The 24,163-nt window shown below is 48.4% G+C and overlaps 1 protein-coding gene across 4 annotated transcripts in view; it reads left to right on the forward strand.

Moving 5' to 3' along the window:
* The window catches only part of RBBP8 (RB binding protein 8, endonuclease), a 382,091-nt gene that overhangs the window by 324,832 nt on the left and 33,096 nt on the right, over positions 1–24,163 (forward strand). For all 4 annotated transcript variants that reach the window (XM_069220014.1, XM_069220013.1, XM_069220015.1 and 1 more), the window contains one exon: positions 14,237–14,306. In XM_069220014.1, coding sequence (XP_069076115.1) covers positions 14,237–14,306 — 70 coding nt within the window. The remainder of the gene's footprint in view (positions 1–14,236; positions 14,307–24,163) is intronic.

The raw sequence follows: 24,163 nt of genomic DNA on the forward strand, positions 1-24,163 counted from the left end.
CAAGTTGATTTAAATTAACATATCAGTTAAATCGGGTATACATTATTTACTGTACTGTAAAAAACTTTCCGGTATTTTATAAACCTAATAGTTGTCAAAATGCCTCATAATGTATTGCCTAGTACCTCTGGTGATTTAGTTATTCTTTAATGCATAGATCTTGTCAGTCCGTTTAAAAAGTCGTTGCTATCTTGAGGGCAAAAGGTGTGCAGATGGCAACATGATAGCCAAATCCTATGTGGACACATTTATGCTTGCAAGAGTATTTTTTATAACAGGAGTACTACAATGACCCATTGCCATTTTACAGCTTTCTCCCTCTTTATTTTATTGAGAACTTGTCATCTCCTACATCTGTGAAAAGAAAAATACCTTCTTTTTTTTTTTAACCCCAGTCCTTATCTTTGCTGGGTACCTTACTAGGGCATGTACCCTTCACTTAGTTGTTTTTTTGGTTCTTTCTATTATCCATAGGCTTTTTAGGTCCTGCCTGTCAGACACCACAAGCTGCCTGGTTGTGAAAGATCTATTGTGGGACTACCAATGGCAGGCTTATGATCACTCTTTTTTTTTTTCTTGCTCCTTATTCGATGGCTTTCCATGTCCATTTTGTTCTGTTTTGTTGTCCCTCCACTGGAGCATAGCCACTACCATCCTCTTCATTAGCTAACCTTTTTTTTTTTTTTTTTTTTTAAATCTGTTTATTAAACATGATACACGAGTGGCAGTACATTTCTCCATTAAGTTTTTTGTATTCTGTTTACACGCATATATAACCTTATACAATGCAGTTCGTATTTTGCCGTACTGTGATGCAACATGTAACAGAACAACTTATAAATGACGTCACATTTGTTTTCCAGGAGTGGTTTAACTGGCATGTGGAGTGGTTTTGGCTGTTCTTGCCTGAAGAGTGGGGGTGGCGCATCAATTGTGTCTATGGTCTCTGGGGGGAGTTTGGCCGAGCTAGGAGTAGGCGCAACACTGGGAGTGGACTTGTCGTGGCAACGTTAGGGACCGCTGTTGGGGGGAGCTTATTTAACTTATTGTTGTGCGTCTGGCGGACGTGAGTCCTGAGTGGTGCTCTGTAAGTATAGTGTCTGGGTTATTTATGGAGGTCTCCGGGGGGGGTGTACAGTATGGGGATTTGACAGGGACCGTATCATGCAGGTTCCCCAGTGTTCAGGGGGGATATGTATCATCTCTGGCCTCAAAGTTAACCACAAAAGTATCCCAGACTTCAGCGCCGCCTTGGATCAGTCCCCTGTGTTGTAGCTGGCGCAATGTCTGGGCCTCTGCTTGCGAGCAACTGTGCAAGTCTCGGAGCCAGGCAGGATGTGACAGAGCGTGTGGGGCCTTCCAGTGTGTGGCATTCAAGCGCTTGAACACTACGAAGGCTAGGTCAATAAATTTATGGAGGTGTTTGTCACCTTTGTCGCGCCGGCGTATGCCTAGTAGGCAAGATTCTGGCGTGGGTGCTAGGGTGTGAACGGCAATGTCAGCTGTGGTATTGGTAATACGTTGCCAGGCCGTGTTCACTGGGTAGCAGCTCCAAACCACATGATAGAAGTCTGCTGCTGCGGTAGCGCATCTGGGGCTTACTGGATTTGACTTCGGGTCTATTTTTTTTATACGGGCCGGAGATAAATAGGGGTGATGAATGTAATTGAACTGGGTGTAGCTCAGTCTAGTGTTGCGGGATACATTCTTGATCATAGGTTCTGCGGACCAGGTATTCTGGGGCAAGGGTGAGAGGAGGGCGGCGTCCCAACGAGCCTTGGCTTGTGGCAATTCTGAGCAAGCTCCAGCTAGGAGCAGCTTGTACAGTTTTGTTATGATGCCTTTTGTATTGCCTATAGTGAGGATTGCAGTGAGCAGCTGAGATTCCTGTGGCTCAGCATTGCCGAGCCCCCATATGTTGTTGAGTAGGAGTATGATTTCACCGTATGTCAGAAAGGCCCCGGCGTGAGTCGCCCCCCGCGTTCACTAGTTCCCCAAAGGAGCGCAACTTGGAGCCTGAATAACAGTCACCTGCGTTTAACAGTCTCATGTCACGTGTATCGTGATGTAATGAGAGCTTTTGGGCTCCCGGGAGTTGTGTCAACGGCAGCAAGGGAGAGTAAGGAGTCGTGGAGGTCTTGCCTTGGACGTATCTGCGCCAACAAGATATGGCTACATCTAGCAATATAGCCCTTTTCTGTGGGCAATGGGGGCTAGCCAATAGCGAAGTTAGGATCGGTAGTGGTGCTATGAATTCTCCCAGTGCTTTGCTCTCTTCTGGGAGGGGCTCGCTGAGCCACACGGTTGGCCATTGCAGCTGAGCAGCAGCGTAGTATAGCTCGAAATTTGGCTTGCCCAATCCACGTGTGTCCTGTGGATATTGCATTGTGGATAATGCTATTCTGCGCCTATCTTTGCCCCAAAGCAGATCAGTCACCAAGCAGTGCAGCGAGTGAAAGAACGATCGTGGTAGGAGTATCGGGAGCGCGTGAAGTAATATAGGAATCTCGGGAGGATGAGCATTTTGGCTATGGCTACCCATCCCATAGGGGATAAAGGGATCGAACTCCAGAACGGTAAGGAGCCGCGGACAGATCTGAGAACTTTCAAAGTTGCCTTCCCTGAGGTCTGCTATGGAGTGATATATTTGTATGCCTAAATATTTGAAGGTGGAATGAGACCATGGTAATTGGTATTTCGGTAGTGTCGCGTGCATATAGTTGCTATAGGAGTAAGAGGAAAGATGCATGATTTGGACCAGTTAATTCATAGGCGATTGCAATGGTGCCCAATATTGTCATCACCTCAGCTATGGAGATGGTTTAATTGCGCAAATATATCAGGGCATCATCCGCATATAGGGATATAATGTGGTGTGTGTTAGATTCTGAGATGCCCCTTATTTGGGCGCAGCTGCGGAGCTTAATCGCTAGTGGTTCCATGGCTATTACAATCAGTAAGGGGGATAGCGGGCACCCTTGCCTTGTGCCTCTGCCTATTGGGAATGATTCGGAGATAACTTGTACTGTTTTGACACGGGCTGTGGGTTTAGCATATAGTGTTTTAATCCATCTAATGTAACCGTTGCCAAAACCCAGCGCTATGAGTGTGTGCACAAGGAAGTCCCAACTCAACATGTTGAACGCTTTTTCTATGTCTAAGGATAATGCCACTGCTTCTCCCCCTGTGTCGCTGTGCATTATGCAGATTAATCTTCTGATATTTAAGAAGGTGCTTCTCCCTGGTATAAATCCGGACTGATCAGTGTGTATCAGACTTGGTAGGTAGAGGAGCTGTCTATTTATTAGGATTTTCCTGAGAAGCTTGCAGTCAGAGTTTAATAGGAAGAGTGGTCTATATGATCTGACATCCAGGGGGTCACGGCCTGGCTTCCAAAGCACCACTATCAGGGCTTCACACATGGAATCTGGTAGTTGCGCCCTAGCGTGTGGTTCGTTAAACACCTCTAGAAGTGGTTGCAAGAGATGAGTTGCTTGGGAGTTTAAATACTCTACTAGCAGGCCGTCTGAGCCAGGTGCTTTGCTGCGTGCCATCTGTGACAACGCTAGACGTACTTCGTCTATGGTAATACGGCCCTCCAGTGCGTCTACATTTTCGGTTAGTTGTCGGTTTTGGGGGATTATTGACAAAAGTTCAGCCATTTGCTGCTCGGTTGATGGGGGAGGGGGTGAATATAAGGAGCGGTAGTATATATAAAAGGCCTCATTGATTTCTACCTGAGTGTTAATAATATTACCTGAGTGCAGCCGGATCGCACCTATAGGTAAGGATTGCGATGGCTGTCGAACCAGCCATGCCAATAGTCGTCCTGATCTATCTCCTTCTGCGTGTTGACGTGCCATGTAATGTCTGTAATCATGTTTACACAGTCTGACATCTGCCTCTCTGTGGCTGGTCCTTAGGGATTTCAGTTCCTCCATCGGCCTCTCATTTCTGGAGACCGCCACTTCTGCCTTTCACATCTTAGTCTCTAGCTCTTGCAATTCTTTGGTTAGTGTACGCCTTACCCCCACTGAAGCTGCAAGACGTGCCCGCGTACCACAACTTTATGGGCGTCCCATTCAGTTGCTCGTGATGCAGTTGTGTTATTATTCAAGGAGAAATAATTGGACAAGCACTTGGCCAATTCTGCGTGAAAGGGGGGATCTGCGAGTGCCTCTGTCTGCAGGCGCCATGTTGGTATGCGTGTGTGTGCGCGCGGGCACATTCTAAAATTGAGTACAACGGACTATGGTCTGATATGGTGCTGGCCAGATATTCTGATGAGCATATCTTGTGGATTACTGCCGCTGAGGCAAGGAGCATATCTATCCTGATGTGTAGGCTGTGCACTGAGGAATAGTAGGAGTATTCGCGATGAGTGGGGTGCCCAAATCTCCAGACATCTCTGAAGCCATTTTTGGAGACCCAAGTTACTAGGTCGTGTGAGGCGCGGTTGGTCGGGCGGTGCCAAGTGGGGGAAAGGAGCGATCCTTGTGAGTGTCTAGGACGCAAATGAAGTCGCCGCCCCATATACTATCTGCAGCCGGGTCATTGAGATTTCTGGTTGTTAGTGTACCTAAAAAGTCGCATTGGTTGATATAAGGGGCGTATAGCACTACCAGCGATAGGGGCGAGCCGTCCAGGTCACCCTCCAGGGCCACATATCTACCATTGGGATCTATCTGCGTGTGAGCCATGACAAATGGGACTCCCGGGGCGATCCAGATCGCCACTCCCCGAGCGAATAAGGAGGATGTGGTTCCATATAATTGCCCTTTCCATTTTACGCGTGTGCTTTCTAGTGTAGCAATTGAGAAGTGTGTCTCTTGCAGCATGGCTAGATGTATCTGGTGTCTCCTAAGATAGGTGTGTACCCGCTGACGCTTGTGTAGTGACGCCATTCCTCTTATATTCCATGTGACCACATTATATCTTGGGATATGTTTTTGATTTTGGGTAGTCATGTAAGGTTGTAGGTTTAACCAGTTGAAGATCGAGCGTGATCCTCGCCACGTTCATGTTGGGGGTATGCCCTCTGCCACCCGGTACCGGCTTGTTTATGCCCCGGATTCTGTTGATCATGCTATTACTAGTGGAGCAAATGTGACATGCAATGCTGAAAAAGTGTGTCCATGTGAACGACATGGGGGAAACCCATTGGGTGATAAAAGAACTGGTAACACTATAAAACATTAACTTTGGCTGTGTCAGGGTGGGTAGAATTCCGCCGACTACCACCTGGAGTGATTGGTCCATATGGAGCGGGGCGTGCATAGGGTTGATGGAATCTGGTCGTCGAAGTTCCCAGCCCCTATTGCAGCTGTCTCTTGGTCCGCCGCCCAGGACTGCGGATACATGACCCACTGTGGGGTGTAGTATCATGGGTCCTCAGCTCCACCCAGTCGGGCGCCTGGGCATCTGTTTGAGTTAACCCTTAATGCTACGGGTTGGTCTTGTCTCGGGGTTCATGAGTGGCCAGGCATTAAGTGCTTATCATATATCGTCGGCCGTGTGCGGAGTAAGGGTTGGGCCCCGGGGGGAGTCTGTGGAATCCGAGTGGGCTTCTTGGTCTAATTCGCCATCTTTGTGACTGGACAAAGTTGTTGGTGATACATTCACGAATCGCGATGTGGCCTGCAGTAGGTGGGAGCGCTCCACTAAAGATTGCTCGGGTGTGGGTTTAGTGCCTTTTTTTTTGCGTTGCCTGCGTTTTGCCTTTGGGGGAGACCATCTTTCCTCTGGGTTTTCAACGTCCGTCGAACCGGCCAGGCCCTTGGCATGCAGCCAGGTCCAGGCGTCTTCCGGTGTGGTGAAGAAAAGGACTCAGGAGTCATCTTGCACGCTGAGCCTGGCCGGGAACAACAGCGCGTACTTGATGTTGTGCTCGCGGAGGCGTTCCTTGACTCGGTAGAAAGAACTACTTTTCCTCTGCACTTCCGTAGTGAAGTCTGGGTAGGCTGTGATCGTTGCGTTTTCAAAGCTTATAGGTCCTGTTTTGCGGAATAGCTGCAAGATGAGGTCTCTGTCCCGGTAATTGAGGACCCTTGCTATCAGAGGGCGGGGTTGTGTTCCAGGTGGAGGGGGTCTGCCTGGTATTCTGTGGGCGCGTTCTATTGAGAAGAGCTTCAGGACTTTGTCTTTTAGAATCGTCTCTGTGAGCCATTGTTCTACAAATAGTTCTGTGCTGGGGCCTTCGACTCGTTCTGGGAACCCCACTAGTCGGATGTTGTTGCGCCGTGACTTTCCCTCTGCATCCTCAGCTCTGCGCTTTAGGTCATCTACTTCCGCTGACAGGTGATTGATTTGTGTTTGTAATTCCTTCAGGGTTGAGGTGTCCTTTTCCAGTTCTGTCACGCGATCTGACAGTGCATGCTGGTCTGCTCGCAGTATGCTGACGTCTGCTGCGACGGATCCTATTTTGGCTTCCAAAGTAGTCTTGGTATCCAGGATGGATTGTAATACCTTTTCAAACTGTGCTGTATGGACCTGTAGAGTGAGTTCCATTTTCTACAGTGCTTGACGCGTCTCGGCGTGGTCAACGGGAGGGGTAACATTTGATTCCATGGTCCCCGGGGGTGCTCTTGGGGTTTTCTGCTTGCCCATTTGATGTCCGCGGCAGTGGGAGGCTTAAGGTGTCGTGCGCCTAGCCGTATGTGTCTAAGGCTAGTCGAAGTGTCTAGGATGCTGTTGTGCTATACTGGTTGGACTTCTGTCTTGTGGCGATGGAAGATAAACACAGGCCCACGCTGCGGTGCGAGCATGATCAGTATGCCCAGTGGAGTCAGAGGTAGCCGTTTGCTAATCGTGATGCAGGGCTCGTGGTTCGCGTTGTCATACAGTCCAGCCCAGCTCACGATCCCTCGTGTTGCCCCCATGTCCGCCTCTCTGCTGTCTCGTCCAGGCTTTGATAGGGGCAGGGTCCAGTTCACCTCCCTGCGTTGTGTTGTATGAATATCTGTACTCAACCCAGTTTTATGGGTCTAGTACAGCGCAGACGTAGCGCCTGTTACTTGGGTCCACAACGGGGGTCTTTGGTCCCAATGCCCTGATCTCTCCCGGGCCCGCCATTCAGTCAGGGCACCGGGAGGCTGCGGGAGAGAGGATGTGTAAGTCTGCAGTCTTGCTCAGCTGCCGTGGCTGGTTGGAGGCAGTTGCGTATAAGAGGGGCAATTGTGTTAGCGGGAGAACATAATGCAGCTGCAGCAGTGTTTGTTCGGGGCCTCAGTTACCATGGTTCCCTCCGTTTTAGAGCAGGAACCAGGCTTCTTTGTTCGCGCTGCGGCTCGATTCGTGCTGCCGGAGATTCTCGGGTCGTGCCCCATCAGCCGGCGCCTGACCCGCGCGGGCGCCTGAGTCCTACCAGGCCGGAGTTCCCATCCCCGGCCCCCTTACTTGTGGCCTCATAGGAGTGGGGCTTAGCGCCCTGGTGTCTCTGCTTTGGCGATGTCAGGCTCCGGCCCCAATCGGCACCCATCCTGGTCGCGGGCCGCAGGTCTGGCCTCTCCTCCACGCCGGCTGCCGTTTGTGTAGACGGACGACTGCTACGCTGGAATAGGGCCCGCAGCTTCTCTTGGGGGTCCCAGGTGGCAAGGAGAAAGGCGCCTGTCCCAGAGGGGTCTGGAGGCGCCGTCACCAGGATAATTGTATTGGCCGGGAGCGGAGCTACAGATTATGCTGCCGCTATGGTCGCCATGTTGGCCACACCCCCCTTCATTAGCTAACTTGTACCCTCCCGCAACTCACTTTTAGGAAACTAATGTTTTATTTTTGGTTAAGTACTCCATGAGAGTGTAAGTGTATTCAAGGTGTCTCTTTCGTGTGCTTCTTACCAGCCCTGGTTCCCGTACACCTTGATGCTCTCTTTAATTCCTGTACTTCTCCCCTGAGCTACATTTTGCTCTTTACTTGTGTACATCTCCACTCACCCCATAGTGCTGTCTATGTGCTTCTCTCAAACCTCTGTGTTGGTCTCTCGCACTGATGTGCTGCTTTTCCCCTCATCCCTCACCTTCTATTTTTACTTTATCCCACACACCAGCAGCCCCCCTTCTTGCTCCTCTAACCTGCTTCTCTGCTGCTCACCTCCCCACTATATAATTATGTATATATAAATATATATTATTCTATATTTATAAATTGTATTTATTTATTGAACAGTTAGGCAGCAAATTGTCTGCCAGTCCAGTTGGGATCGGTAAATAAAAACAAGCATTTCTCAGAGTTAGAGCTATTAGCAGTTGCAAACTCCCAACCAGGCTTTTCTTGCCACATTAAATGGGAAAAAAGAGCGCAATCGTGCTGCTACAGTTCACTTATGGTGAAACCTACCGGCAAAAGTGCAATTAACTATGTAACAAGGTCGATGTCATGCAAAGCGCTCGACTTCTGCCACGCGAGATCAAGCCCTCTTCTCAAATGCTCACAAGTGCACTTTTCAGTCCACATATTTTGTAATCAGAGGCCTATGTAATTGACCTAACTTTTTAAGCACAAGTTGGAACAGCAGAACCACTTCGAAGTGATGCTCTAACAGTTGATGTTTGTAGCCTCTCTTCTCCAACCCGGGTTTCCATTTAAAGTGTTCTGGTAACAAGGTAGAGTCATAGGTGTATTTCTGCAGTTCATCTCTTAGCATAAAATGGTACAAGATACCTGTGATGTTTGCCTCCATGCCTAAGGTCCTTATCTGTATTGTGAGGAGCTTTGTTTCAGCGCTTCTTACCCTAACTCCCAGCCGTGGCAGGCTACATAATAGACCCCTCTGCCCATGCCCTGTTACACAAGTTGGAAAAAAATCCTTTGGGACCAGGTTACTGCGCCTTTAATTGAGATGTCATCTCAAAGCTTCTTCAGGTTTCTTATCATGAGACAGAGGGGAGCAGAAAAATTGACATCTGATAGACTTCTAGCAGTAGATTTCTTACCTCTGAATTCTCCCCAGGCGTCAGACTGGATCCGGAAGATTTTCGTGAGCAGTAGCCCTGTGCACCTTTAAGTGGCGTCAATCTGCTACATGTCCATCGTTGGCTTTATCCAAACCGGATATAACGTTGCAGGTCCTATATAGTCACCAACCCTGCACTCTAACGTCAATTCTTTTCTTTCCGTGTCAGGGAAGCGCTGATCTGAAGAGAGATACTCCTCAGTTGTTTTTTGACTGGCATTTTTCCACTTTGTCCAATGTTTTCCAAATTTCACTCCTGGTGCATCAAGGATGTCATCTAAAAAGACAGGATTCAAGCCCTGTGTGATCTGTCATCGGGCGATGTCCTTGATGGCTCCACAACTCGTTTGTCTTTAGTGCCTGAAGCACGACAACGACCCAGAGTCGTGCTTCAAGTGCCGGGGCATGCATCCAAAGACTTTGAGGGAGCGGTCCCTGAAGCTGATGGCGGCCCGGCACTTGACTCCGCAAGTGGAGATCCTGGTCAAGAGGAAGGTTCCAGAATCTGTCACTGAGTCCAAAGCTACTGTCGTCTCACTCATAGTGCTCGAAATGATCAAGTAAGTCTAGGCACAAGAAAAAATCTAAGAAGTCAAAGCGCTGTTCAACTTCTCCTCGTCCGACGACATGAAGGGGAGTGTCTGTGCTCTAGGCCTCTTTCTGCAGAACCTGCACCTGGGCCGACTCCACGCCATTCTGAGTTTCCGGGAGCTGGAACGATGCCTGCCCAACTCAGAGAGTTCTATGAGACCATCACCTCTTTTTGAGCAGCCCAACTCCCGTTTGAGTTCCATGCTGGTGGCTTTGGCCTCGGCACTGAGGGGCTCCCAGGGATCCAGTCCTGGATCCGGACCTGTGCCGGTTGTACAACTTCAACCTTCCCGCAACGCCAGTTCCAACACCAGCGCTCTTGGCACCACCTGTGCCCATGGGCAGAAATATCCCCATTGTACTCGCCGACACGGAGGCCGATGGGCATCGTACAACTCCAGCGTCACCAGGAGCTTTGCCTCCTAGATTGGATCCTGAGCCCTTTTCCTATAGGCTAGGCTTCAGTGATGAATTGGAGGGGTTGCGGGACCCTTAAGAATACCAGCCCCAAGAAGAAATGGACTGGCTTGAAGACTTTGGTGAAGCCAGCGGACTGGATACTTCTCCAGATACTGGAATGCTCTCTCCACATACCGTTGCTATGGAGGAGGGAGATTCTTGCGTTATGGTGGTGAGGAGGGCAGCTGAGGTACTGGACCTTCATCTGCCCTTTGTGGCTGTCGAGACAGAGTTCCTGCAACCAGGAGCTTACACCTCAGAACCTCTGCTCCTGTTCTATGATGTACTCACGGACGACCTACTGGGTACCTGTCCAAACACTGCACACGGGCTCCTGTGAACAGGACAATTGCCCGCCACCATTGCCCCGTGCCTGGATACCCTAGTTTCTTGATGCAGCACTGCCCCCTGCGAGCTTGGTGGTCCAAGCCTCTACCTCCCAGGGTGCCTTCCCTTACGCCCTCCCGGACAGGGAATCCAAAAGGCTAGACTCACTTATGAAGGAGATGTTTTCTTCTGCCAGCTTGGATTGCAGTCTGTGATCACCACATACCTTTTGTGCTGTTATTCCCACACTCTGTGTGACACGGTTTTGCGCAAGTGCTGTAACAGGTCCCGGAGGAGGCCCAGACTGTACTCTCAGGCTGTTGCCGAAGGGAGTGACGTAACAAAGTTCACAATCCATTGTGGACTAGACACGACCGACTCTCTAGCTATGGAGGTTTCACTGACTGTGGCCCTGAGGCTCCATGCCTGGCTGAGGACATCTGGTGTTTCAGGGGATGTCCAGGCTTCTTTGATGGTCATGCCCTTTGATGGCATCCATCTCTTCGGAGTCAAGGCAGCCTCGGTAGTCAAGCGATTCAAGGATTCTCTGGCTATGGCAAGGTCCTTGGGCCCCACATCCCCCTCAGTCTGCCGCGCATGATGTCCAGCCTCTGTGTAGATGAGGGCGTGGGACCCACAGACATTGTGGGTCAGGTGTCCAGCAAGTCTGGTCAGTCGCACTCCCCGCCCCCTCTCCTCACCCCCCTACAGCAGCCACTAAACCTTCCTAGTCTGACTTCCACCCCTCACCTTGGGCCAGTTGGCAGCAGGACTTGCCATCACCTGCTTTGCTGGCATTCCATTATGTCAGACAGGTGAGTTTTGCAGATAGTTCAAAGGGGCTACTCCCTCCCCTTCCAGATTACCCCTTTATCCAAGCCACCATCCTACAATCAGGTGACAGAGGATCATTTATACCTTCTCGGCAAGGAGGTTACAGCTCTCTTTGCCAAGGGAGCCTTTGAGAGGGTTCCAGTGGCAGAAGTAGGCTGTGGTTGCTATTCCCACTACTTTCCAGTTCCCCAAAAGGACACGGGTTTTCGCCCTATCCTGAACCTTCGGTCCCTTAATCTCTTCCTCAAGGAGAAGTTCAAGATATTCACATTGTCGCAGGTTCTATCTGCCCTGTACCCAGGAGACTGGATGGTAGCATTGAACTTGCAGGACGCTTATTTTCATATCCCTGTCCTGCCTGGCAACAGATGTTACTGCTGTTCATGGTAGCCAATGAGCACTTTCAGTTCACTGTGCTCCCTTTTTGCCTTACCAGTGCCCCTCTAGTGATGGTGGTGGTTGCAGTTCATCTGGTTTCAGTCTTCCTCTATCTTGACGACTGGTTGTTGAAGACGGGCTCGCCCCAGGCTGTCATCTCCCACCTCCAGACTACGCCAGACCTCCTGCATTCGCTGAAGTTCACTATAAACATGCTGAAGTCACACCTGACTCCCTCTCAGATGCTCCCTTTTATCAGAGCTGTTCTGGACACAGTGCCGTTTTGGGCCTATCCTCTAGAGCGGCAAGTCCAGGATATTCAGGCTGTTAACAATGTTTCAGCCTCTGTCCTGGATTTCCATTAGAATGAATCTGAGGCTGCTAGGCCTCATGGCCTCCTGCATCCTGCTGGTGACGTATGAGATAGCCTATGCAGGCTCTGCAGTGGGACCTGAAGTTCCAGTGGATGCAGCATTAGGGGAATCTATCTGACAAGGGCCAGATCTCAGAGGGAACTCAAAAAGACCTGCAGTGGTGGTTAATGAACAGCGATTGGATCAGAGACGGAACCCTCTCCCTTCCTCATCCAGCTCTGACAGTAGTGACAGGTGCATCACTCCTGGGTTGGGTGGCCACCCGGGGGACATGGAGATCAGAGCCATCTGGTCTCCGGCGGAAACTGGCCTCCACACCAGACTGTTGGAGCTCCATGCCATCTGCCTGGCATTAAAGGCTTTTCTTCCCTCTTTCAAGGAAAAGATGGTGCAGGTGTTCACGGACAACAGCACTGCCATGTGGTACTGCAAAAAAGCAGGGTGGGTGGGGTTATTGAGGTCTTGTCAAGAGCCTCTACACCTCTGGACATGACTGGAACAGCAGAGCATAACTCTGGTGGTTCAATATCGTGCAGGCTCTCTGAGCGCCAAAGCCGACAAACTAAGTATACAATGCTTAGCAGATAACAAATGGCGTCTCCATCCGGATGTGGCCCCAGGCTTCTTTCAGCAGTGGGGAGAGTCTTGGTTAGCTCTGTTTGCCTCCCCAGAGAACGCGCAGTGTCAACAGTTTTGCGCATTGAAGTTTCCAAGGTGGTAATCACCTGGAGAGGCTTTTTGTCTTGAGTGGAGTTCAGGCCTCCTGCACGCCTTTCCGCCCATACCACTCCAATCCAGAGTTCTCAAGAAAATCAGAAAGTAATCCTTGTGGCTCCGGAATGGGCACTGAGAGTTTGGTATCCTAAGCTACTGAGCATGTCCATCGATCCTTCGATCACACTGTCCTTCGGGAGGCTCTGTCGCAGCAACAGGGGAGTGTTCGGCACCTGATCCTGTAGATTTTATCTACGTGCCTGGAGGTTGAGCAGTAGCAGTTGACAGCTTTTGACCTTGCTCCCGAGGTCTGTAACGTAATCTTGGAAGGCAGGGTCCCTACACCAAAATGGTATGCGTCTGTCGTTAGAAGAAGTTTGTGGCATGGTGCACAGACAAGTTTGTCGTCCTCCTTTCTGCTCCTCTCTCTATTGTTCCTGTTTATTCTTTCCCTTACCCAGCAGGGCTGTGCTTTGGGCACTCTTAATGGGTATTTGTCTGCTATTTCTGCTTTCTTAAGGTTGCCTGATCAACCTTTGTGGTTTGTCTCCTATTGTACATTGTTTCCTCAAAGGTCTTACACATCTTTTCCTTCATCCCCATTCATTATGTCACAATGAGATCTAAATTTCGTTTTGACCTTTCTGACGTATGTTTCTTTTGAGCTGCTCCACTTGCCCACTCAGGGTTCTTATGTTGAAAACTGCCTTCCTTGTGGCGATCACATCTGCCCACAGGGTGAGTGAACTGCAGGCATTGTCAACTAACCTGCCCCACTTTGCTATTTATCCTGACAAAGTGGTGATTCGCAATAGCTTATTTTCTGCCAAAAGTGGTTATGCCCTTTCATGTAGGCCAGTCCACCACCTTGCCTACTTTTACGTTCCCCACATCATTCTAAGGAAGAGAAAAGACTCCACTGCCTGGACCGCAAGAGCATTGGCGTTCTGCCTTGATCGTACAAAAGAATTCCGGATGGATAACCAACTTCTTTGTAGCGTATGTGGGTGCGAAGATAGTTCCACTGCATTAAGATTTGCTATTCACTGGCCAAAAAGCAACCCCCTTAGGGTTTGCGCGCTCATTCTTCCTGAGCTAAAGCTGCAACCACTGTGTTAGCACGTGGAGTTCCAGTCCTTGACATCTGTCAGGCGGTAATGTAGGCTTCTCTGCACACGTTTACCAAATACTACTGCCTGGACAGGGAGGTCCGTAGGGATGGGTACTCCCTTATACATTAGGCATCTGCCATTTACAGCAATAATTTAGCATGGGCCAACACCATTGTTTCTCTTTTCTGATAAATTGCAGACTTTGAAGTGCACTCCTTTTCATTAGGCATATTTAGTTCACATAACCCCTTAATAGTGGAAATATGTCATGGGAAATTATGAATCTAATACTGAACCTGAAAACCTAAGCACAATGGCTGACTGTTTATTTTGAGTATAATGCAAATGAAGTTGTACCTACTTTTGAATTATCAGGAACCAGTTGTAATATTCTCAGCACTACGTTTATGTTAAGCTTTTTTTATATTTCTATGTCAGTCATTACACTTTGTAAGCAGATTTAACTTTTGCAGTTGTGTTCGTTTTGTTTTAATTTACAGAACATGAAGAGAAGAGAGATACAACAAAACAAAGAGCATTTGTGGAACCATATATTAAGAGTGATGAAAGGTAACAAACATTTTGGAGATAAATTTTACTTCAGAAGAATCGAACTAGCATGTAGGAAATTTCGCAGATTTTACAAATATTAATATAAGAATGTAATGCCTAGGTTTTTGTGGAGAAAAAAAGGAGTAGTTGGTCATCTCAGTTTACGATGCAGTAGTGTTACCGTAGGCCATTAGTGGAAACCAGTCCAATTGTTACAATTGAAGCTCAGTAATATCTGACCATGCTGGAACCTAAGTAACCAGGGGCAAACGAATACAACATAGTAAATTAAAATGATAACATATATTCCCCCCACCCCTCCAAAACTCCAATACTTTTCCGAGCAAGTCAGTCCGCTAGCTGTTGACAGATTAACAATAAACTGGATAGATAGTTAATCCAGGGAATCCAGGATTAAGTTCTAGTCAAATTTTATCTTGTTGTGCTTCCATATTTGATACACAGTATTCAACCAGGGTCTCATAAATACTGAGAGGCAGTGCACTTCTCATGTCTGCAACACTCCTTTTTCGAGACCACTTACTTGTCTGACTACCTGGCTGTGAACTTGAAAACTGGTCAAAGAGTGCAAGAAAGTAGCCTCTTTCTAGCATAGTTACCCCCATTTTTGGCCTGCTTGTCAGTGTGTTTGACTGTTTCTACTGAGATCCTGCTAATCATGACCCCAGTAGTTATGCTTTCTCCCTTAAATTATGGTTATTGCATACTGGTAACGTAATATTTCAGCCACTATCGGCATACTGTTGCCCCCTTATAAGTCCCTAGTATATGGTCCCTAGGTACCCAGGGCATTGGGGCTCCAGGGGGTCCCTATGGGCTGCAGCATGTCTTTTGCCACCCATAGGGAGACCAGGCAAAGGGTTCTGCAGGACTGCCATTGCAGCCTGCGTAAAAGGTGCATGCACCCTTTCACTGCCATTTACACTGCATCAGGTCACTGATAAGTCACCCCATAGCATGCCCTCCAGCCCTGAGGGCAGGGTGCAGAGTACCTATGTGTGAGGGCACCCCTGCACTAGCAAAGGTGCCCCCATGACCGTGGGTACATGGACGCCATTTTACATGTGTACTGGACATAGGTCACTACATATGTCCAGCTACATAATGGTAACTCAGAACATAGTCATGTTTGGTATCAAACATGTTGGAATCATACCCCAAGGCTTTTGCAAGCATTGGTTTCATGATTACATGCTCTCTGGGGGCTCCGTAGAGGTCCCCCAGTACTGCCATTACAGCCTTCTGATGTTTTCCAGGCAGCCCCAGCTGCTGCCACCTCTCAGCCAGGTTTCCGCCCTCCTGTTGCTTAAGCAGCTCGAGCCCAGGAAGGCAGAACAAAGCATTTCCTTTAGGAAAGGGGTGTTTCAGGCTTGGGAGGGTAGCCTCCCCAGCCCACTGGAAATGCTTTGAAGGACACATTTGGTGCCCTCCTTGCATAATCCAGTCACACCGGTTCAAGGACCCCCAGGCCCCGATCTGGTGCAAAACTGGACAAAGGAAAGGGAAATTACCACTTCCCTGTCCATCACCACCCCCAGGGGTAGTGCTCAGAGCTCCTCTAGAGGGTCCCTGGGTTTTGCCATCTTGGATTCCAAGTTGGCAGGGAACTCTGGTAGTATCTGAGTGGACAGTGCCAGCAGGTGACATCAGAGCCCACCCCTGATAGATGCTTACCTGTTTAGCTGACCAATCCCCCTTTCAGGGCTATTTAGGGGCTCTCCTTTGGGTGGTTCTTCAGATTCAGATTGCAAGACTCCAGCAGGAATCCTCTGCATCATTTACTTCACCTTCTCCAAAGAAACTGCATCTGGACCCCCCAGGAACTCAACAAACTGCAAAAACGAAGCAAAGATGACTTCTGCAACATTGTATCTTCAGCTCCTGCCAGCAACTGCAACTGTTTCCAGGTTGTGCATCCTCCGAGGACTGCCTGTCTTCAGCCTGCACCAGAAGAACAAAGGAAACTCCCTTTAAGTGAAGGAGTCACTTCCCTGCTTCAGCAGACACCACTCTGCAGCGACGACCAGTGGCTTGGGTCCCCTCTCCTGACAAAGTACGTGGATCCAGCATCACGGGTGGTGGACTGAAGTGGTCCTGACATCCTACGGTCCAACTTTGGTGGAGGTAAGAGTTTGCCTCCCCAAGCTAGACAGTACCCCCATGCTCCGCGTGTTTTGCAGTTGCCAAGGCTTATTGGCATCTTTACACAAAGTTCTTTGTGCACCGTGCAGCTCTGGCCCCCAGCACTCCTTCCTGCGACGCACAGCTTCCTGAGTGGTTCTCCGGTGGTGTGGGATCCCTTTGTGTAGTGCTGTGTGGGCCTCCTTTTGCACCTTCTTTGTCCCCGTACTGTGGGACTCATGTGTGCGCTGCCTGGTCTTCTGAGGGCTCTCTGAGTTGCTGAGAGCCCCGTCTGGTTCCCCCTCCAGGGTCGAGTCCACCAGGTCCCTCCTGGTCACGGGGAGCAATGTTTTCAGCTAACCTCATGCGTTGTGTGTCCCAATGCTTGTTGGCGTAATCCCATGACGCATAGCCGACTGCAATCATCCATCCAGCATGGGACATCTTCTACACCAACCAGGAACCTGCATCTGTCTTCTTGGGTGCAGTACTGACTGTTGTTTTTCACCGGTGGTTCTTATTTTGCACCTTCATCCGGGTTAGCAGGGGCCCCTGTTCTTCCTGGACTCTTCACTGCTTCTTGAACTTGGGTCCCCTTCTTCCACAGGTCTTCAGGTCCAGGAATCCATTGTTTGTGTCTTGCAGTCTCTTTTGGTTCTTGCATAATCTTATGTTCGGTGGCATGTGTAGCTGCAGATACACATGCTGTGCATAGTCCACCGTCTGGTGTTGGGTCGGAGTGTTACAAGTTGTTTTTCTTCGAAGAAGTCTTTTCGAGTCACGAGACCGAGGGACTCCTCCCACTTTGGTTCCATTGCGCATGGGCGTCGACTCCATCTTAGATTGTTTTTTTTCCGCCATCGGGTTCGGACGTGTTCCTTTTCGCTCCGTGTTTCGGGTCGGAAAGTTAGTCAGAATCAACGGAAAATTTGTCGGTATTGTTTCGTTCGGTATCGGGATAGTTAGGGCAAATCGACACCGAGCCTTAAAGAGCTCCGGTAACCCTTCGGGGTATTTTCGATCCCCCATCGGGGCCTGGTCGGCCCGACCGCGTGCAACATCGAGACTGATGGAGCGGACCCCGTTCCGATTCTGTCCTAAATGCCACAGTAAATATCCTTATACAGACCAACATTTGGTCTGTAACTTGTGCCTGTCCCCCGAGCACAAGGAAGAGTCGTGTGAGGCCTGTCGCGCGTTTCAGTTGAGAAAAACGCTCAGGGACCGAAGAGCCAGGAGGTTACAGATGGCTTCCACGCCGACAGGACAACAAGGGTTCGAGGAGGAAAAAGAAGAAGAAACTTTCTCCATCCGCGATTCGGAATCCGAAGAATTCGACGTCGACGAGCAACCAACCGTGAGTAAGACGTCAAAAGAAAGAACACACGAAAAAACAGACAAAGCCCAGGGGACGCCACTGCCAACAGGCCATGGCTCAACCCATAAAGTAGGTGACCGTCCATCGGCACCGAAAAAGGGCGAGCTGGTGCCGAGATCGTCCGACTCAGGTCGAGACACAGGCACGCAGCAATCTCGGGACCGAGAAAGTGCCGCACAAAAGGGTCGACACAGAGACAGCGGCACCGAAGCTGCTCGGCACAGAGACAGCGGCACCGAAGCTGCTCAGCACAGAGATAGCGGCACCGAAGATGGTCGACACCGAGAGGGTACGACACCGAAAAAGAGAAAGATCTTGTCGGAGCCGAAAACAACAAAAGACACGGTTTCGGTGCAAAAACGCCCAGCAACCGAACCGAAAGCCAGTTCCTACTCAGAGGAACAATCACTGTCCTCCCAACTACAAAGACACAGATTTGAGGAGGAATTACAAACAACAGATGTAGATCACACGCAAAAGCGGATCTTTATACAAAGTGGTACAGGGAAGATCAGCACTCTTCCCCCAATCAGAAGAAAAAGGAAACTAGATTTCCAACAACAAGAAAAGACACCACAAGCAAGAGTGGTAAAGAAGGTAACTCCACCACCCTCTCCACCACCGGCAACTCATATATCGCCAGCACAGACTCCGCCACAATCACCAGCACATACCACCATGAGCCAAGATGATCAGGATGCATGGGATCTCTATGACGCTCCAGTATCGGACAATAGCCCTGAGTCGTACCCCACTAAGCCCTCACCACCTGAGGACAGTACAGCATATGCACAGGTGGTAGCTAGGGCAGCAGAGTTTCATAATGTATCGCTACATTCAGAGCCTATCGAGGATGACTTCCTCTTTAACACCCTGTCCTCCACCCATAGCAATTATCAAAGCCTTCCTATGCTCCCGGGAATGCTAAGGCACGCTAAACAAATTTTTAAGGAGCCAGTTAAAAGCAGAGCAATAACTCCAAGGGTGGAGAAGAAATACAAGGCACCGCCCACAGACCCTGCTTTTATTACATCACAACTGACACCAGATTCAGTTGTCGTAGGAGCAGCTCGTAAAAGAGCCAACTCGCACACATCAGGCGACGCACCACCTCCTGACAAGGAGAGCCGCAAGTTTGATGCAGCGGGGAAAAGGGTTGCAGCACAAGCTGCAAATCAATGGCGCATCGCCAACTCGCAAGCACTCCTAGCGCGATATGACAGAGCCCATTGGGACGAGATGCAGCATCTCATCGAGCACCTCCCCAAAGAATTCCAGAAACGGGCAAAACAAGTGGTTGAAGAGGGACAGAATATATCCAACAACCAAATCCGTTCTTCTATGGATGCAGCAGATACAGCTGTAACAATAAGGAGGCATGGTTGCGCACATCCGGCTTCAAACCTGAGATACAACAGGCAGTGCTCAATATGCCGTTCAATGAACAGCAATTGTTTGGCCCAGAAGTGGACACTGCAATTGAAAAATTAAAAAAGGACACTGACACAGCTAAAGCCATGGGCGCACTCTATTCCCCGCAGGGCAGAGGCACATTTGGCACATTTCGCAAAACTACTTTCAGAGGAGGGTTTCGAGGTCAAGCCACAGAAGCCAGCACCTCACAACCAAGACCACCTCCCTACCAGGGACAATATCAAAGGGGTGGCTTTCGGGGCCAATACAAAGGGGGCCAATTCCCAAGAAACCGGGGAAAGTTTCAAGGTCCAAAAACCCCTCCAAATAAACAGTGACTCACAGGTCACACAACCCCTTCACACAACACCAGTGGGGGGAAGACTAAGCCAGTTCCACAAATCATGGGAAGAAATAACAACAGACACTTGGGTCTTAGCAATTATCCAACATGGTTATTGCATAGAATTTCTCCAACTCCCTCCAAATGTCCCACCAAAAACACACAATATGTCAAAACAGCATATAGACCTTCTAGGACTAGAAGTTCAAGCATTACTGCAAAAAGACGCAATAGAATTAGTACCAAAAACACAAAAGAACACAGGAATTTACTCACTGTACTTTCTAATACCAAAAAAGGACAAAACTCTGAGACCAATATTAGATCTCAGAACACTAAACACCTACATCAAATCAGACCACTTTCACATGGTCACGTTACAAGACGTAATACCACTACTGAAACAGCAAGACTACATGACAACGTTAGATCTAAAAGACGCGTATTTCCATATACCGATACATCCCTCGCACAGGAAATACCTAAGGTTCGTATTCAAAGGAATACATTACCAATTCAAAGTGTTGCCATTCGGAATAACAACAGCACCAAGAGTCTTTACAAAATGTCTAGCAGTAGTAGCTGCACATATCAGGAGGCAGCAAATACACGTGTTTCCGTACCTAGACGATTGGTTAATCAAAACCAACTCGCTAACAAAGTGTTCACACCACACAGATTATGTTATACAAACCCTTTACAAACTAGGTTTCTCCATCAACTATGCAAAGTCACACCTTTTGCCTCGTCAAACACAGCAATACTTAGGAGCGACAATCAACACAACAAAAGGGATAGCCACTCCAAGTCCACAAAGGGTTCAAAATTTTCACAAGGTGATACAAGCTATGTATCCAACACAAAAGATACACGCAAAGATGGTATTAAAACTCCTAGGCATGATGTCCTCATGCATAGCCATTGTCCCAAACGCAAGATTGCACATGCGGCCCTTACAACAGTGCCTAGCATCACAATGGTCACATGCACAGGGTCAACTTCTAGATCTGGTGTTGATAGACCGCCAAACATACATCTCGCTTCTATGGTGGAACAGTACCAATTTAAACAGAGGGCGGCCTTTCCAAGACCCAGTGCCACAACACGTAATAACAACAGATGCTTCCATGACAGGGTGGGGAGCACACCTCAATCAACACAGCATACAAGGACAATGGGACGTACATCAAAGAAAGTTTCATATAAATCACCTAGAATTGTTAGCAGTATTTCTAGCGTTGAAAGCATTCCAACCAATGTTAATCCAAAAATACATTCTTGTCAAAACAGACAACATGACGACAATGTATTATTTAAACAAACAGGGGGGAACACACTCAACACAGTTGTGTCTCCTAACACAAAAAATATGGCATTGGGCAATTCACAACCACATTCGCCTAATAGCACAGTTTATTCCAGGGATCCAGAACCAGCTAGCAGACAATCTCTCTCGGGATCACCAACAGGTCCACGAATGGGAAATTCACCCCCAAATCCTGAACACTTACTTCCAAATTTGGGGAACACCTCAAATAGATCTATTTGCAACAAAAGAAAACGCAAAATGCCAAAACTTCGCATCCAGGTACCCACACCGCGAATCTCAAGGCAATGCTCTATGGATGAATTGGTCAGGGATATTTGCGTACGCTTTTCCCCCTCTCCTTCCATATCTAGTAAACAGATTGAGTCAAAACAAACTCAAACTCATACTAATAGCACCAACATGGGCAAGACAACCTTGGTATACCACACTACTAGACCTGACAGTAGTACCTCATGTCAAACTACCCAACAGGCCAGATCTGTTAACACAACACAAACAACAGATCAGGCATCCAAACCCAGCATCACTGAATCTAGCAATTTGGCTCCTGAAATCCCAGAATTTGGACACTTAAACCTTCCACAAGAGTGTACGGAGGTCATAAAACAAGCTAGAAGACCATCCACTAGACACTGCTATGCAAGTAAATGGAAAAGATTTGTTTGTTACTGCCATAATAATCAAGTCCAACCATTGCATGCATCTCCAAAAGATGTAGTAGGATATTTACTACATTTACAAAAATCAAATCTAGCTTTCTCTTCCATAAAAATACATCTCGCAGCAATATCTGCTTACCTGCAGATTACTCATTCAACTTCCCTATTTAGAATACCTGTCATTAAAGCGTTTATGGAGGGCCTAAAGAGAGTTATACCACCAAGGACACCACCTGTTCCTTCATGGAACCTCAACATTGTCTTGACAAGGCTCATGGGTCCACCTTTCGAACCCATGCATTCTTGTGAAATGCAATACTTAACGTGGAAAGTTGCATTTCTCATTGCCATCACATCTCTAAGAAGAGTAAGTGAAATACAGGCGTTTACCATACAAGAACCATTTATTCAAATACACAAACATAAGGTCGTTCTAAGAACAAATCCAAAATTCTTACCAAAGGTTATCTCACCATTCCACTTAAACCAAACAGTGGAATTACCAGTGTTCTTCCCACAGCCAGATTCAATAGCTGAAAGAGCACTACATACATTAGACATCAAAAGAGCGCTAATGTACTACATTGACAGGACAAAAGAAATTAGGAAGACAAAACAACTGTTTATTGCCTTTCAAAAACCTCATACAGGAAATCCAATTTCAAAACAAGGTATCGCCAGTTGGATAGTAAAGTGCATCCAAACCTGCTATCTTAAAGCAAAAAGAGAACTGCCTATTACACCAAAGGCACACTCAACCAGAAAGAAAGGTGCTACTATGGCCTTTCTCGGAAATATTCCAATGACCGAAATATGTAAGGCAGCTACATGGTCTACGCCTCATACATTTACTAAACACTACTGTGTAGATGTGTTATCTGCACAACAAGCCACAGTAGGTCAAGCTGTACTAAGAACTTTATTTCAAACTACTTCCACTCCTACAGGCTGAACCACCGCTTTTGGGGAGATAACTGCTTACTAGTCTATGCACAGCATGTGTATCTGCAGCTACACATGCCACCGAACGGAAAATGTCACTTACCCAGTGTACATCTGTTCGTGGCATTAGTCGCTACAGATTCACATGCGCCCACCCTCCTCCCCGGGAGCCTGTAGCCGTTTAGAAGTAGATCTTAAACATTTGTACATTTGTAAATATATTACATTAAACCTTCATTTTGTACATACGTATTTATTCCATTGCATGGGCACTATTATTAGCATACACAACTCCTACCTCACCCTCTGCGGGGAAAACAATCTAAGATGGAGTCGACGCCCATGCGCAATGGAACCAAAGTGGGAGGAGTCCCTCGGTCTCGTGACTCGAAAAGACTTCTTCTAAGAAAAACAACTTGTAACACTCCGACCCAACACCAGACGGCGGACTATGCACAGCATGTGAATCTGCAGCGACTAATGCCACGAACAGATGTACACTGGGTAAGTGACATTTTCCTTCTTGTGTGTTCTAGGAAAGTTACTGTGATTTACTCCTGCTTTCCTGGGCTCTGGGGTGGGGTCTATTACTTACCTTTGGTGTTTTTTAATACTCCCAGCGCCCCTCTACACACTACACTTGCCTTGGTGGGAAACCGACTTTCACATTACACTTTCTTAGTATATGGTTTGTGTTCCCCCTAGGGCCATTTCTAACTATTGTGATTTTCACTGTTTGCACTGTTTTCTAACTGTTTTTACAGCTAGTTCCGCATACTAGTGTATAATGTGTGTATTACTTACCTCCTAAGGGATTATAGTCTCTGTGGTTTTTTTGGCCTTTGTGTTAACAAAATTAAGTACCTTCAATTTTATAACGTGTGTGTGTGTGTGTGTGTGTGCGTGTGTGTGTGTGTGATTACTGTGTGACTACAGTGGTATTGCATGAGCTTTGCATGTCTCCTAGTTAGGCTTTGGCTGCTCATCCTCTCTACCCCTAGAGAACCTGGCTTCTAGACACTGACTACATTTCACTAATAAGGGATAACTGGACCTGGTATAAGGTGTAAGTACCTTTGGTACCGACTACAAACCAGGCCAGTGTTTAGAAAATCATAAAAAATTGTTTGCAATAGAGTAGCCTGGATTAAAGCAGTGGTTGCCAACCTGTGGTCCGAGGACCCCTGGCGGTCCACGAAGCCTTTTTAGGGGGTCCACTACTGCATGGAAAATTAAATAATATTAACAGATTAAGGGGGTCATTCTGACCCTGGCGGTCTTTGACCGCCAGGGCGGAGGACCGCGGGAGCACCGCCGACAGGCCGGCGGTGCTCCAATGGGGATTCCGACCGCGGCGGTAAAGCCGCGGTCGGACCGGCACCACTGGCGGGCTCCCGCCAGTGTACCGCGGCCCCATTGAATCCTCCACGGCGGCGCAGCTTGCTGCACCGCCGCGGGGATTCCGACCCCCCCTACCGCCATCCAGATCCCGGCGGTCCGACAGCCGGGATCCGGATGGCGGTAGGGGGGGTCGCGGGGCCCCTGGGGGCCCCTGCAGTGCCCATGCCACTGGCATGGGCATTGCAGGGGCCCCCGTAAGAGGGCCCCTACATGTATTTCACAGTCTGCTGCGCAGACAGTGAAATACGCGACGGGTGCAACTGCACC

Source organism: Pleurodeles waltl, chromosome 2_2 (genome assembly GCF_031143425.1).
Source record: "Pleurodeles waltl isolate 20211129_DDA chromosome 2_2, aPleWal1.hap1.20221129, whole genome shotgun sequence".
Taxonomy (NCBI): domain Eukaryota; kingdom Metazoa; phylum Chordata; class Amphibia; order Caudata; family Salamandridae; genus Pleurodeles; species Pleurodeles waltl.